At 45.6% G+C, this 13,754-nt stretch overlaps 1 protein-coding gene across 1 annotated transcript in view; it reads left to right on the top strand.

The window, feature by feature from the left end:
• The window catches only part of LOC119954716 (adiponectin receptor protein 2-like), a 107,805-nt gene that overhangs the window by 63,541 nt on the left and 30,510 nt on the right, over window positions 1-13,754 (top strand). The window contains exon 3 of the mRNA XM_038780213.1: window positions 5,769-5,882. Within this exon, the coding sequence (XP_038636141.1) occupies window positions 5,769-5,882 (114 nt within the window). The remainder of the gene's footprint in view (window positions 1-5,768; window positions 5,883-13,754) is intronic.

Raw genomic sequence — 13,754 nt, 5'->3', positions numbered from 1 at the left:
TCCTCAGTGCCGTGAGAGGTGATCTCATTGTAACAATTTTGCAGTTTGCGATAAGAAGACTTTTTTTTCCAATGAGGTTTGTGAATCTTTGGGACTCTCCCTCAGGGAACTGTGAATGCTCAGTTGTTAAGTATGTTCAAGACGGAAGTTGATAGTATCCAAAATCTACGGTGCAGGGATAGTGTGGGAAGGTGGGCTGGTCTAGAGGATCAACCAAGTTGGAAACATGGAATGATTTACAGCACCAAAGCAGGTCATTCGGCCCGTTATGGCTGTACTGGCTGAAAAAGGCAGCTGCATCCCACCGTTCACCTCTTAGTCCATATCACTGTATATTCACTGTATATTATGGCACTTCAAGTGCATATCTAACGGTTTTATAATTGCAGTGTGGTTTCTGCTTCTACCACTCTTATCAGGCAATGAGTTCTAGACCCCCACCACTCTTGGTGAAAAAACTACTCGACTTGCCTCTAATTCTTCTACCAATTACTTTAAATCTGTGCACCATGGTTATTAACCTGTTTGCTAATAGAAGGGAGGGGCAAAGGGAAGACCTGCTTTGAATCATTTATATATGCTTTATCTCACATATTTATCCCATCTGGTGCGGCTGGACGGAGAATCCCGCTCAACGCATTTACTTTTGTGGGCAGAATAGAAGTGCTAATTTTTTTTGAATGGTGAGACATTTCTCCATGTTCTAAGAGATTGGGTGTCCTTGTCAGAAATTCTCAATTCAGCTAAACTGATTTGATTATAAATATTACTCTAAAATTGCTCTTCAGTGGGATTAAGCAGATTTATGATTCAAACTAGGCCGTGCATCAGTCGCTGAAAGTAAGTGCACAGGCAAAGTAGGCAGTTAAAAAGGCAAATGGTATGTTGGCCTTCATAGCAAGAGGATTGGAGAATAGGAATAGGGGTGTTTTACTGCAATTGTATAGGGCATTGGTGAAGCCGCACCTGGAGTATTGTGTGCAGTTTTGGTGTCCTTATCTGAGGAAGGATGCTCTTGCTATGGAGGGAGTGCAGTGAAGGTTTATCAGGCTGATTCCTGGGATGGTGGGATTGTCATATGAGGAAAGACTAAATCGGTTAAGATTATATTCATTGGAGTTTAGAAGAATGAGAGGGGATCTCATAGGAACTTTAAAAATTCTAACAGGATTAGGCAGGGTAGATTCAGAAAGAATGTTCCCAATGGTGAGGGAGTCCAGAACGAGGGGGTCATAGTTTGAGGATAAGGGGTAAACATTTTAGGACTGGAGTGAGGAGAAATATCACTATCCAGAGGGTGGTGAATCTGTAGAATTTGCTACCACAAAGTAGTTGAGGCCAAAACATTGTGTAATTTCAAGAAGCAATTGAGATATAGCTCTTGGGGCTAAAGGGCATGAGGGAAGGCGGGATCGGGGTATTGAACGTAATGATCATCCATGATCATAATGAATGGCGGGGCAGTCTTGAAGGGCCAAATGGCGGCCTCCTGCTTCTATTATCAGAAATATTTTCTTGGAGTTTGTTTAAAAAGTAGAGGCAAAATTGAATGGGGTGCCTCATCTCTACACAACTATTTCTAATTTACACATGCAACCTGGATTCAGAAATCCAATAATTCAATACAAAATAATTGAAATTGTTAACCAAATTAGAGGGGCGATGAAAGAGGCACTGGAATTGGAAGAGGCAGCGATTACCATACAGATTGTGCAGAATATATACCCAATACCTAAACCAAACAACAATACAAACAAGAAGCATGAGTAGGCCATTCAGCCCTTGAGCCTACTTTGCCATTTAAGAAGATCACTGCTGATCTGATAATGAGCTCATCCCATCTATACCCAATAGCCAAACACCCCCTTTCTTACCAATAATCTATTCACCTGTGCCTCAAAAATATTCAAAGACTCTACTTCCACCGCCTTTTCAGGAAGAGAGTTCCAAAGACAACCCACAGAGAGAAAATTTTACTTAATCTCTGATTTAAATGGGAGACCCCTTATTTTTAAACAGTGACCCCTAGTTCTGGATTCTTCCACAAGAGGGAACATCCTCTCCACATCCACCCTTTCGAGACCCCACGGGATGATCTTGTATGTTTCATTCAGGTTGCCTCTTGCTCCTCTTAACTCCAGCAGATAGAAGCCTTGCCTGTCCAGCCTTTCCTCATAAGACGACCTGCCCATTCCAGATATTAATCTGGTAAACCTTCTCTGAACTGCTTCCAATGCATTTACATCCTCCCTTAAGTAAGGTGACCAATACTCCAGATGTGGTCTCACTAGTGCCCTGTATTACTGAAACATAACCTCCATACTTTTGTATTCAGTTTCGCTCACAATAAATTATAACATTCAATTAGCTTTCCTAATTACTTGCTGTACCTGAATATTAGCCTTTTGCAATTGATAGATCCCTTTGGATCTCACTATTTAAACCGTATGCTTTTTAAATTTTGAAACCAAAGAGAAAATGCTGGAAAATCTCAGCAGGTCTGGCAGCATCTGTAGGGAGAAATAAGAGCTAATGTATCAAGTCCAGGTGACCCTCAGTACTCCACGGAAGTGTTGACCTAGATTATGTGTTCTGAATAGAGCTTGAAATCATTAATCTTAGAATGGTTACAGCACAGTTTTATGATCATAGCTGATGTTCTGACTGGACAAGTCAGATCCCAGAATGGAAACTAGCTTGGTAGACCATAGCTTTTTGTATTTCTTTTCAAACTGTGGAAGGTATTTACTGAACCCATTCTGAGGCTACTGCTGACTTTTAACAAAAAGATAAAACATTTATTAAACAAGAAACCTTGTGTTACACTAGACAACAAAAATGTTAGAAAGATTTCAACACAGGCACCATGGAAAAATTATTCAAACTCACACTATCCTTTTTATCCCAACCATCTCCTTCTAGCCCAACACTGCAGCAAAGAGGTACCAGTATTTCCACACCAGGGGTAGAGCTGATTCAGTTATAAAGTGATTTATTTTCCAGTAGACTTCTGAACATTCACTACGATTCCTTCCACATTTGATATCTGCCTTGGAGAAAACTCACTAAATTCGCTATCATTTTTAACTTAAGAGCAATATATATCCCTAGAATTCCTGTAGTGTAGAAGGAGGCCATTCAGATTATCAAATCTGCACCAACCCTCCGAAAGGGCACTCTACCTGGGCGCACACCTGCACGTTTTTGGACTAGGGGAGATAACCGGAGCACCCGGAGGAAACCCATGCACACACTGGGAGAACATGCAAACTCCACACAGTCACCCAAGGCTGGAATCAAACCCGGGTCCCTGGCACTGTGGCGGCAGTGCTAACCACCATGCCATCCTTGATGTTCCTTTAAACTAATTTCTTCAGTATCCTGCCATCAGTTTCAGCTAGAGACATTCTTGAACCTTTTCTGTATTCACTCCCAGGTATATTCATACCAGCTGAAACGAAAACACCTTTTCTTGCCTCTCCCTGTCTGTGTGGGTCTTTTCTCTGATTCCCCCCCCCCCCCCCCCCCCTCCTTTCTAGGTAACAGCACAGTTTTTTCTACTTTGTGTTTAACTATCCTAAATGACTAACCCCTTAGTAACCCATCTCTTCACTTCCAAGAAAACCTCAAGTCAAAAATTAACATAAAGAAACCAGGCCCCAGAGCTGCTGGCTGCAGCTCACAAAACACTAAAGCTGAAACCAAACCCAGGTTTCATCTTTCTCAACACATAAATAAAAAAATTTAATTAAATTTCTATATCTTGTTCCTAACACCCATAAATACAGCTATACCGTAAAATTATATCTAATTCCCATCAACAGAAGGAAGCATTTTGGCCTGCTATGTTTGCTTGTTCTCTGGAAGAGCAACTCTCTTCCTTCGCCCCCAAATAGCTCTGCAGATCTTTTTGTGTCAGCAGATAATTCATTTTCTTTTGAATGCCTCAATTGACTTTGTCTCCTGAGTCGGGTAAGAATACTAGCAATCGAGACAAATTGATTGTGGAAGGCTCGTCTGTTTGCAGGAGCATCTCCATCAGTTTCTGTCAACCACTTTCTCTCTCTTCCCTCTCTCTCTCTCTCTCTCTCTCCCTCTCTTTCTCCCCCCCCCCCCCCCCCCCCCCCCCCACAACCCAAGCCCTGGCCTTTGTTTAAAGGAAGGAAGAGTGAGCATTCATTTGGAATTTGGAGATGATTGGAAGAAATATTAACATTATAAGAATTGTAAGGGGCCTGGATTATTGAATGGTTGTGTGGATACCGCTACCATGTTTCGGACTGTCAAACTGTTGATGAAAAATGAACCGAAAAACTCCTTTGGTGGTTTCACATCCGCAAGTAAGGTCAGACAATTCAACCTTGCCAAAATGGTTTTGCAGGAAGAAAAACAAACTGATATTTGGCACAGATTCACCAGGTTGTTGATGCAAACTTGGTCTTTGGAAAACAATTGACAGCATTATTTTTAGATTTATTTTACATGTGACAATACTGTATCTTACATGGGGATGTTTAGTGCTGACACTGGATGCTAATATTTGAAGGGGGTGTGTAGGAGTGTGGCTGTCAAGTGATTGTCAGATTGTGCATGACTATGATATTTCTACTGTCAATCTCCTTTTGATTGTAAATTGTACTCGAAAGCTTTCTGATGTGTTCTCTACCCATACTATCGCTATGTGAATGGTTCAAGAATGAGTAACCTCTGGTTCCTAGTGTGTATTTTAATTAATATGGCTAATTTCACAATTGCCCAACATCAGGAAAAAAAAATTAAAGCTGCAAAACTGCAAACTAGTTTTGGTTCTGCATTGTGCTGAATTAATTGTGTACAATTTCTCAACATTGCACAATACATTCTGCAGGTGTTACATGCCATTACAGAGACACTGGAATTGAGGCTGGATGTTTGCTAGTGACTTGTTAGCATTATTGTGAAATGCAATTCTAATTTCCTGACGATGCATCAAATGCATCATTCTAATGCATTTGGTTAACCTCAAATAACTTGATATATTTCTGCTGCATGTTTGATTCAGAAATTGTCCAACATATTTGACTAACTTTTGGCAACTGTTCACATTGCTATCTGTTAGATGATCTGATTTAAGCTTACTCCAAATAAACAAAAGCACTTGGTCCAGCTACTCCGTTGCTAGAAAACCATCCTTGGTTCGGAGTATTGTGCAAATTGTTCTTTCCTAGGTTCAGAGCCCACTGATTTTGAATGATTTGACCAAGAAGCACACCTCCTACAGTGAGGAATCCAATGCACGTCCATTAGTGAATTGTACAAACAGCATTCTAAGCAAGGTGCCCAGGTCAAGCAGAACATTCCAAGCAATGTGCCCTGGTGAAGCAGTGTACTGTTGTTTTATCTGGGCAGAAACTGAGAACTTTGGTGCAATTATTTTAAATCTAGATTTGAAAGTACATGCAGTACCTATAACCTTTTTACAAGCTCACTATTAATAATTAATGCTATTTGATTCTTTTCACTTTTTGTAAGCACTGTCATGCATTTTTGACCTTGCATTGCTGTGAATGTCTTGCCTTGAGTCCATGGTTAGGACAAATGGTCTTGGTGAAAAGCAGTTGAAGTAGAAGTTCTGAATGTAAAGAGATTTTGAAGGAATGGGGGAATCCTGATTCACCTAATGGGCTAAACTATGCACAAGTAGGGTTTAACAAACTGCTTGCTGCTAAGAGCTAACTGGAAACTAGCGTTTTTTTTTGTATTTTTGAAAGTATGCTGTTATCTTTCAGAATAACATGGAATCTGAAGAAAGTGAAACTGTTGAAGAAGAGGGTTTCATGAGCATTGCTCCACTGCTACAAGCCCACCATGCCATGGAAAAGATGGAAGAGTTTGTTCACAAGGTAAATTAATCTAAATCTGTCATTCTGAAATAATAATTCTCAAGTATTTTTATAATTACTTTCTTGAAATGTTTGTGTTGGTTCTTTAATAAACCTTTTTTGCCCTTGGATGTCATTGGTATTGTCAGAAAAGATTTCTGTTACGTTATATTCTTGTGTACTCTTAACTATAAATTTGTGCAATAAAGAAAAATATTTATGTATCTAATTTTACTTTGTAATAAGTTTTAACAAAAAGTTAATTTTGAAGATAATTGATGAAAGAAAGTTTAATGTATTGCCAAGACTTGCCTATGACTTGATTTTTGGGAAAGTAGTCTGGGGCTGAAGTTGAGGAAAAATGGTGGAGAGATATAATTAGGTATCATTAGAACACAGACCATCTAGTCCAGGGGTGGGCAAACTACGGCCCGCAGGCCGCATGCAGCCCGCCAAAGGTCTTTATGCGGCCCACCAAGATCAAGTCATTAAAAAAAATTTTAAAACAATTTTTTTTTTTAAATTTTAAGGTTAATGGGGGGGGGGGGGGGGGGCGGGGGGGCTGTTGGGTTACTGGTATAGGGTGGATACGTTGACTTGAGTAGGTGATCATTGCTCGGCACAACATGTGTTTCATGTGAAGTTTCTACTTTAAAATATTAATTAATAAAAATTAATTGCTTTTTATTTCTTTAAAAACCTTTTATTTTGGCTATTTTAAATATTAATTATTTTACTTGATATACTATGCGGCCCTTTAAAATTGTGAATTTCTGAATGTGGCCCTTGCACGGAAAAGTTTGCCCACCCCTGATCTAGTCCATTCATGTGAATAGTGTTGCCAAAGAAACCGTAAAAATTAAACTAGATCCATACAGGATCCCAGAGGTAACATTTTCAGGGTAGGTAAAGAAGTAATTGCTGGAGATGTGATAACTCGGATAACTCGGGAGGGAATGCTGCAAGAATAGTTCCATTGAGCTGGAGAGCGAAGGAGACATTTGGGAGGAGGATAGGATTGTGAACTCAATGGATCACTAGAAAGGTGGAGAAGAACAAGGGCAGGCAGATCACCAGAGTGTGTTTTCTTTGATGTTTGGCTGTTTTGGTGTAATTAAGGTCAGAATTGGGCTGGACTGAGATGCACACAGATAGAAGTACTAATCTGTTCGAAGACTTTGGAGAGGAAATTTAGTTATGAATGTGGCAGTTGCTGGAGAGGGGTTAAGAGTGTGATACTGACAATTGTATTGAAGGAGAGACCAAAAGTGCCTGAAAAGAGTTAATCATTAACGACATCCACTTCGCATAGGGGCCAAGAAGGGAAGTTGAGTGGAGAAGGGATTGAGGGAGCAGGGGATGTTTAATGTGAACAAAATGAACTTGTAATGTTGGGGGAGGTAGTGGAATATGGGCAAGAAGCTAAACAAGACAAGAGTATTTATCTGTGTGCAAACCTGACTGTGGTTGGGATTTGGGATGGGGAGGAAATGATAGTCAGAAGTACAAATGGCCGGGTTCTCAGGGCACGTGGTGAGCCAAGGGAGAGCTATGGCTGACCAGCGCAGAGGGAAGGGGAAGACCCCCCAGATTCGGCGGGTCACATGGAATGTGAGGGGGCTGAATGGACCAGTGAAGCGGTCCTGGGTCTTGGTGCACCTGAAGGGGCTGGGAGTGGACGTAGCTATGCTCCAGGAGACGCACCTTAAGGTGGCGGATCAGGTGAGGCTGAGGTGAGGCTGAGAAGAGGCTGGGTGGGGCAGGTGTTTCACTCGGGGCTTGATGCGAAGAATCGAGGGGTGGTGATCTTAGTTGGCAAGAGCTTGTCGTTTGTTGTGTCGAATGTGGTGGCGGACAGTGCAGGTAGATACGTAATGGTGAGTGGTAGACTTCAGGGGGAGCGGGTGGTTCTGGTCAATGTGTACGTCCCCAACTGGGACGATGCAGGCTTCATGCGGCAAATGTGGGGGTGGAGTATTCGGCGATAGCCATATCTGACCATGCTCCGCATTTGGTGGAGCTGGGGGAGGGGAAGGATCAGCGCCCACTGTGGACGTTAGATGTGGGGCTTCTGGCAGAGGAGGAAGTATGTTGGCGAGGTCCGTAGGGGTATAGAGGGGTATTTGGAAGCCAACGATAATGGGGAGGTGCAAGTTGAAAATGAAAATTGCTTATTGTCACGAGTAGGCTTCAATGAAGTTACTGTGAAAAGCCCCTAGTCGCCACATTCCAGCACCTGTCCGGGGAGGCTGGTACGGGAATCGAACCGTGCTGCCAGACTGCTTGATCTGCTTTAAAAGCCAACAATTTAGCCAAGTGAGCTAAACCAGCCACATAAATTTAGAGTACCCAATTATTTTTTCCAATTAAGCAGCAATTTAACGTGGCCAATCCACCTAACCTGCACATCTTTGGGTTGTGGGGGCGAAACCCACGCAGACACGGGGAGAATGTGCAAACTCCTCACAGACAGTGACCCAGGGCCGGGATTCCAACCCAGGTCCTCCGCTCCGTAGGCAGCAATGCTAACCACTGTGCCACCGTGCTGCCCCCACTGTGCCACCGTGCTGGGTGTTGGGGTGGTTTGGGAAGCGTTGAAGGCAGTGGTTAGAGGGGAGCTGATATCCATTCGGGTGTACAGGGAGAGAGGGGGAAGAGGGTTGAGAGGGAGAGGCTGGTGGAAGAAATGGTAAGGGTGGACAGGAGATATGCGGATGTCCCGGAGGAGGGGCTTTTGAGGAAGCGTCGCAGTCTCCAAGCGGAGTTTGATATACTGACCACCCGGAAGGTGGAGGCGCAGTGGAGGAGGGTGCAGGGGACGGTATATGAGTATAGGGAGAAGGCAAGTCGGATGCTGGCCCACCAGCTCCGGAAGCGGGAGGCAGTGAGAGAGATAGGGGGAGTCACAGATGCAGGAGGGAACTTGGTGCGGGGTGGCAGGGACATTAATGGAGTGTTCAGATCCTTTTACGAGGGGCTGTACCGTGGAAGGGATGGACCGCTTTCTGGATAGGCTGGAGTTCCCAAGAGTAGAGGATGAGCGGGTGGAGGGTCTAGGGGCCCCAATCGAGTTGGAGGAGCTGATGGAGGCGCTGGGGAGCATAAGAACATAAGAACTAGGAGCAGGAGTAGGCCATCTGGCCCCTCAAGCCTGCTCCGCCATTCAATTAGATCATGGCTGATCTTTTGTGGACTCAGCTCCACTTTCCGGCCCGAACACCATAACCCTTAATCCCTTTATTCTTCAAAAAACTATCTATCTTTACCTTAAAAACATGTAACGAAGGAGCCTCAACTGCTTCACTGGGCAAGGAATTCCATAGATTCACAACCCTTTGGGTGAAGAAGTTCCTCCTAAACTCAGTCCTAAATCTACTTCCCCTTATTTTGAGGCTATGCCCCCTAGTTCTGCTGTCACCCGCCAGTGGAAACAACCTGCCCGCATCTATCCTATCTATTCCCTTCATAATTTTTAATGTTTCTATAAGATCCCCCCTCATCCTTCTAAATTCCAACGAGTACAGTCCCAGTCTACTCAACCTCTCCTCATAATCCAACCCCTTCAGCTCTGGGATTAACCTAGTGAATCTCCTCTGCACACCCTCCAGCGCCAGTACGTCCTTTCTCAAGTAAGGAGACCAAAACTGAACACAATACTCCAGGTGTGGCCGCACTAACACCTTATACAATTGCAACATAACCTCCCTAGCATGCAGGCAGGGAAAGCACCGGGACCTGACGGGTTCCCGGTGGAGTTTTGCACGAAGTTTTCAGATCTGCTGGGCCTGCTGCTTGTGAGGACCCTGAATGAGGTGAGGGAAGGGGGGGCTCTGACCCCGACGATGTCTAGAGCAATAATTTCACTGATCCTGAAGCGGGATAAGGACCCCCTCCAGTGTGGGTCTTACAGGCCGATTTCACTCCTCAACGTGGGTGCAAAGTTGTTGGCGAAGGTATTGTCCAGAAGGGTGGAAGATGTGGTCCCGATGGTTATCCATGAGGACCAAACGGGGTTTGTGGAGGCAGCTGAATGTCAATGTACGGCGGCTTAATGTTATGATGATGGCGTCGGCGGCTGGGGAGGCGGAAATAGTAGCATCGATGGATGCGGAGAAAGCTTTTGACAGGGTGGAGTGGAGCTACCTGTGGGAAGTGCTGAGGAGGTTCGGGTTTGGTGAGGGATTCATCAGCTGGGTGAGGTTGCTGTACAGCTCCCCGGTGCCGAGTGTGGTGACGAATGGGAGGAGGTCGGAGGACTTTCGGCTTTCCCGGGGGACGAGGCAGGGGTGCCCCTTGTCTCCCCAGCTCTTCGCGTTAGCGATTGAGCCCTTGGCCATGGCGCTGAGGGATTCGAAGAACTGGAGGGGGATTGTGCAGGGGGGAGGGGGATTGTGCAGGGGGGGGTGGGGGGGGGAGCACCGGTTGTTGTTGTGCGCAGATGATTTACTGTTGTACATCGTGGATCCGGGGGGGGGAGGGATGGAGATGGATGCCAGAGGTGTTGAAGATACTTGGAGTTTGGGGACTTTTCGGGCTACAAGCTCAACCTGGGGAAAAGTGAGCTGTTTGTGCTGCACCTGGGGGATCAGGAGAGGGAGATAGGAGAGCTCCCGTTGAAGAGGGCAGAGAGGAGCTTTAGATATCTTAGGGTCCAGATAGGTAGGAGCTGGGAGGCCCTGCACAGTCTAAACTTTTCGAGGCTGGTGGAGGAGTTCAGAAGGTGGGATGCGCTGCCACTCTCTTTGGCCGGCAGGGTCCAGTCGGGTAAGATGACGGTGCTCCTGTGCCTCCCCATATTGATTCCGAAGGCTTTTTTCAAGAGGGTGAATAAGAGGATTCTGGGGTTCATGTGGGCGCGGAAGACCCCGAGAGTGAGGAGGGTATTCCTGGAGCGAAGGAGGGAGGCAGGCGGTTTGGCGCTGCCCAACCTGTGTGGGTATTACTGGGCTGCGAACGTGGTAATGATTCGCAGGTGGGTGATGGAGGGGGAGGGTGCCGCATGGAAGAGGTTGGAGGTGTCGTCCTGTGTGGGTACGAGTTTGGAGGCATTGGTGACTGCCCCGCTTCCACTCCCCCCTGGCAAGATATTCCACGTGTCCGGTAGTGGTGGCGTCCCTCAAAATTTGGGGGCAGTGGAGGCGGCACAGGGAGGAAGTGAAGGCCTCCGTGTGGGCCCCGATACGGGGCAATCACCGGTTTGCACCAGGGAGAATGGATGGTGGGTTTTTGAGTTGGCATAGGGCAGGCATCAGGCGGATGGGGGACCTTTTCCTCGACGGGAAGTTTGCGACTTTAGAGGAGTTGGAGGGGAAGTGGGGCCTCCCCCCGGGAATGCTTTCAGGTATATGCAGATTAGGGCGTTTGTTAAGCGGTAGGTGGCGGAGTTCCCGCTGCTGCCGCCGAGGGGGGTTCAGGATAGGGTGCTCTCGGGGACATGGGTCAGTGAGGGGAGGATCTCGGCGATTTATCAGATGATGCAGAAAGAGGAGGAGGCCTCGGTGGAGGAGCTGAAAGCGAAGTGGGAGGAGGAGCTAGGGGAAGAGATTGACGATGGGACGTGGGCGTATGGCCTGGGGGGGGTGAACTCGTCCTATTCTTGCGCACGGCTCAGCTTAATTCAGCTGAAGGTGCTGCATAGGGCGCACATGACTGGGGCCAGGATGAGCCGTTCTTTTTGGGGGGGGGGGGGGGGGGAGGACAGGTGCGGGAGGTGTTTGGGAGGCCAGGCGAACCACACCCACATGTTTTGGGCATGTCTGGCGTTGGAGGGGTTTTGTGAGGGGGTGGCGGGGACTTTGTCCAGGGTGGTCGGTTCCAGGGTGGAGCCGGGCTGGGGGCTCGTGATCTTTGGGCTAGCATCGGAGCCGGGAGTGCAGGAGGCGAGAGAGGCCGGTACCCTGGCCTTTGCGTCTCTAGTAGCCCGGCGTAGGATTCTCTTACAGTGGAGGGACGTGAAGCCCCCGAGCCCGGAGGCCTGGATCAATGACATGGCCGGGTTCATCAGGCTGGAAAAGGTTAAATTTGCCCTGAGTGGGTCGGTACAAGGGTTCTTCTGGCAGTGGCAGCCTTTTCTCGATTTCCTGGCGGAGGGGTAGAGGGTGGTCAGTCTCAGCAGCAGCCTGGGGGGGGGGGAGTGGGGGGGGTTTGGGGTTTGTCTTCGTGACGGTGTGTTTTCTATTTGTTCTTGTATTGTTATTAGTTACTAATTTATTACTTTGTATTGGGGGGATTTCTTTTTCTGTTTGTTTAGTTTTACACCTTCTTTACTTTAACTGTTGGGAGAAAATTTATTGTTGAAAAATTTGAATAAAATTATTTTTTAAAAAAAGTACAAATGGCCTTTAATCCAGAGTCTGCTTGAAAGGGGAAGTTGACCAGGTAGCTGTGGTCAAGGATATCACGTGGGGTGAAACTGCTGGGAAGTCATTCTACTTGGCAGGGTGGGGCTAGGGACTTCCATGACCGTTTGCAAGCTTTTTGTTGAGGTGGATGGTGAAAAACCGCATAACCAGATTATATTTTTAGATGTGTATATTTGGCTGTTTCAACTTCTGTTCCTCTTAATTTGGCTAGGTTTGACACAGCTGTTCAACTCTGTTCCATATGTATACTAGCCAATCAAATTTTTCCTGAATCCAATCTAACTGGAGAAAAATTTCAACCCATCTCAAACATTTTTCAGCTCCGTCTCTTTCAAAATGCTTCTCAAGATACACAATCATTTGATCCCACTATACTAAAGGATAAATGATCTGGGATAGGCAGAGAAAGAAGGAGCAGCTACTTCAAATTTAGTCTGTAGTCCGGTGAGACACGTATGGGGATCCAGAGGGTAGTATTGGAGGAGCCTCAGCCCTTGCAAATCCAACTGGTCTGAGGTTCTTGTAGCCTGTGTGGATATGAGCAGGAATTGCAAGGAGGATGAGTAAACTGACTATATCACTTTGGTAAAGGAGGCTAATCAAGTTGGGAGAAGGATTATAGTAGTGCTCGGGGACAGTATAATTATGGGATAGATGGTGTTCTGTCTACATAAGAAATATGTTCTGATGAGGGATTATGAGCAGCTAGGGGCTAAATTAATGAACGGAACCTCCAAGGTAATCTCGATGACTAACCTGAGCCATGATCAAATTTATACAGAGTCAATAAAATCAGAGTTGAATGCATGGCTCAAAGATTGCTCTGGGAGAATTAGATTTCTGTCATATTCCTGTGCCATCAGTCATGACACCTATACTGGGGATAAAAGGGAGCTGTTCAGTTGGGATGGTTTTCACTTGAACTGTGCTGGCGAATCATAGCTAGAGCTGCAGATAGGGCTTTAAATTAAATAGTTGGGGCAGGGGGCAGGATTCAGTTGAGGGAAATAATTAAAGAGAAACGGCTACGCAATAATGCAGGGTAGCAATATGGGTAATAGCAACCAGGAAGTGATAGAGCATGCAATCATTTGAATGCACCAGCAAATGTGGTCAGAGCAGGGGAAAAGGGCAAAAAGGCACATGTGTATCTGAATCCATGCATGGGTACAATCTGACAGCCATTACAGAGATGTGGTTGCAAGGTGATCCAAGTGTGGGAACTAAATATTCAGGAATCCTTGACATTTTGAAAAGGTAGGAAGAAACGAAAAGGTGGTGTAATTCTGTTAATAAAAGCTGAAATCAGTAGTGTAAGAAATGATCTTGGCTTGGAAGGCAAGATGGCAAATCGTTTGGATGCCGATAAAAGATAGCAAGGGAAAGAAGTCCCTGGTGGAAGTGCTCTGAAGGCTCCCTAACAGTATCTATATTGTAGACTGATTATATTGAAGAATAATGGAGGCTTTTAAGAAGTTTACTGCAATAATCGTGGGTAACTTTAATCTTCCTCTAGATTGGACAGATCAAA

Source organism: Scyliorhinus canicula, chromosome 20 (genome assembly GCF_902713615.1).
Source record: "Scyliorhinus canicula chromosome 20, sScyCan1.1, whole genome shotgun sequence".
NCBI lineage: Eukaryota > Metazoa > Chordata > Chondrichthyes > Carcharhiniformes > Scyliorhinidae > Scyliorhinus > Scyliorhinus canicula.
This window is presented reverse-complemented; position numbering and strand designations above follow the sequence as displayed.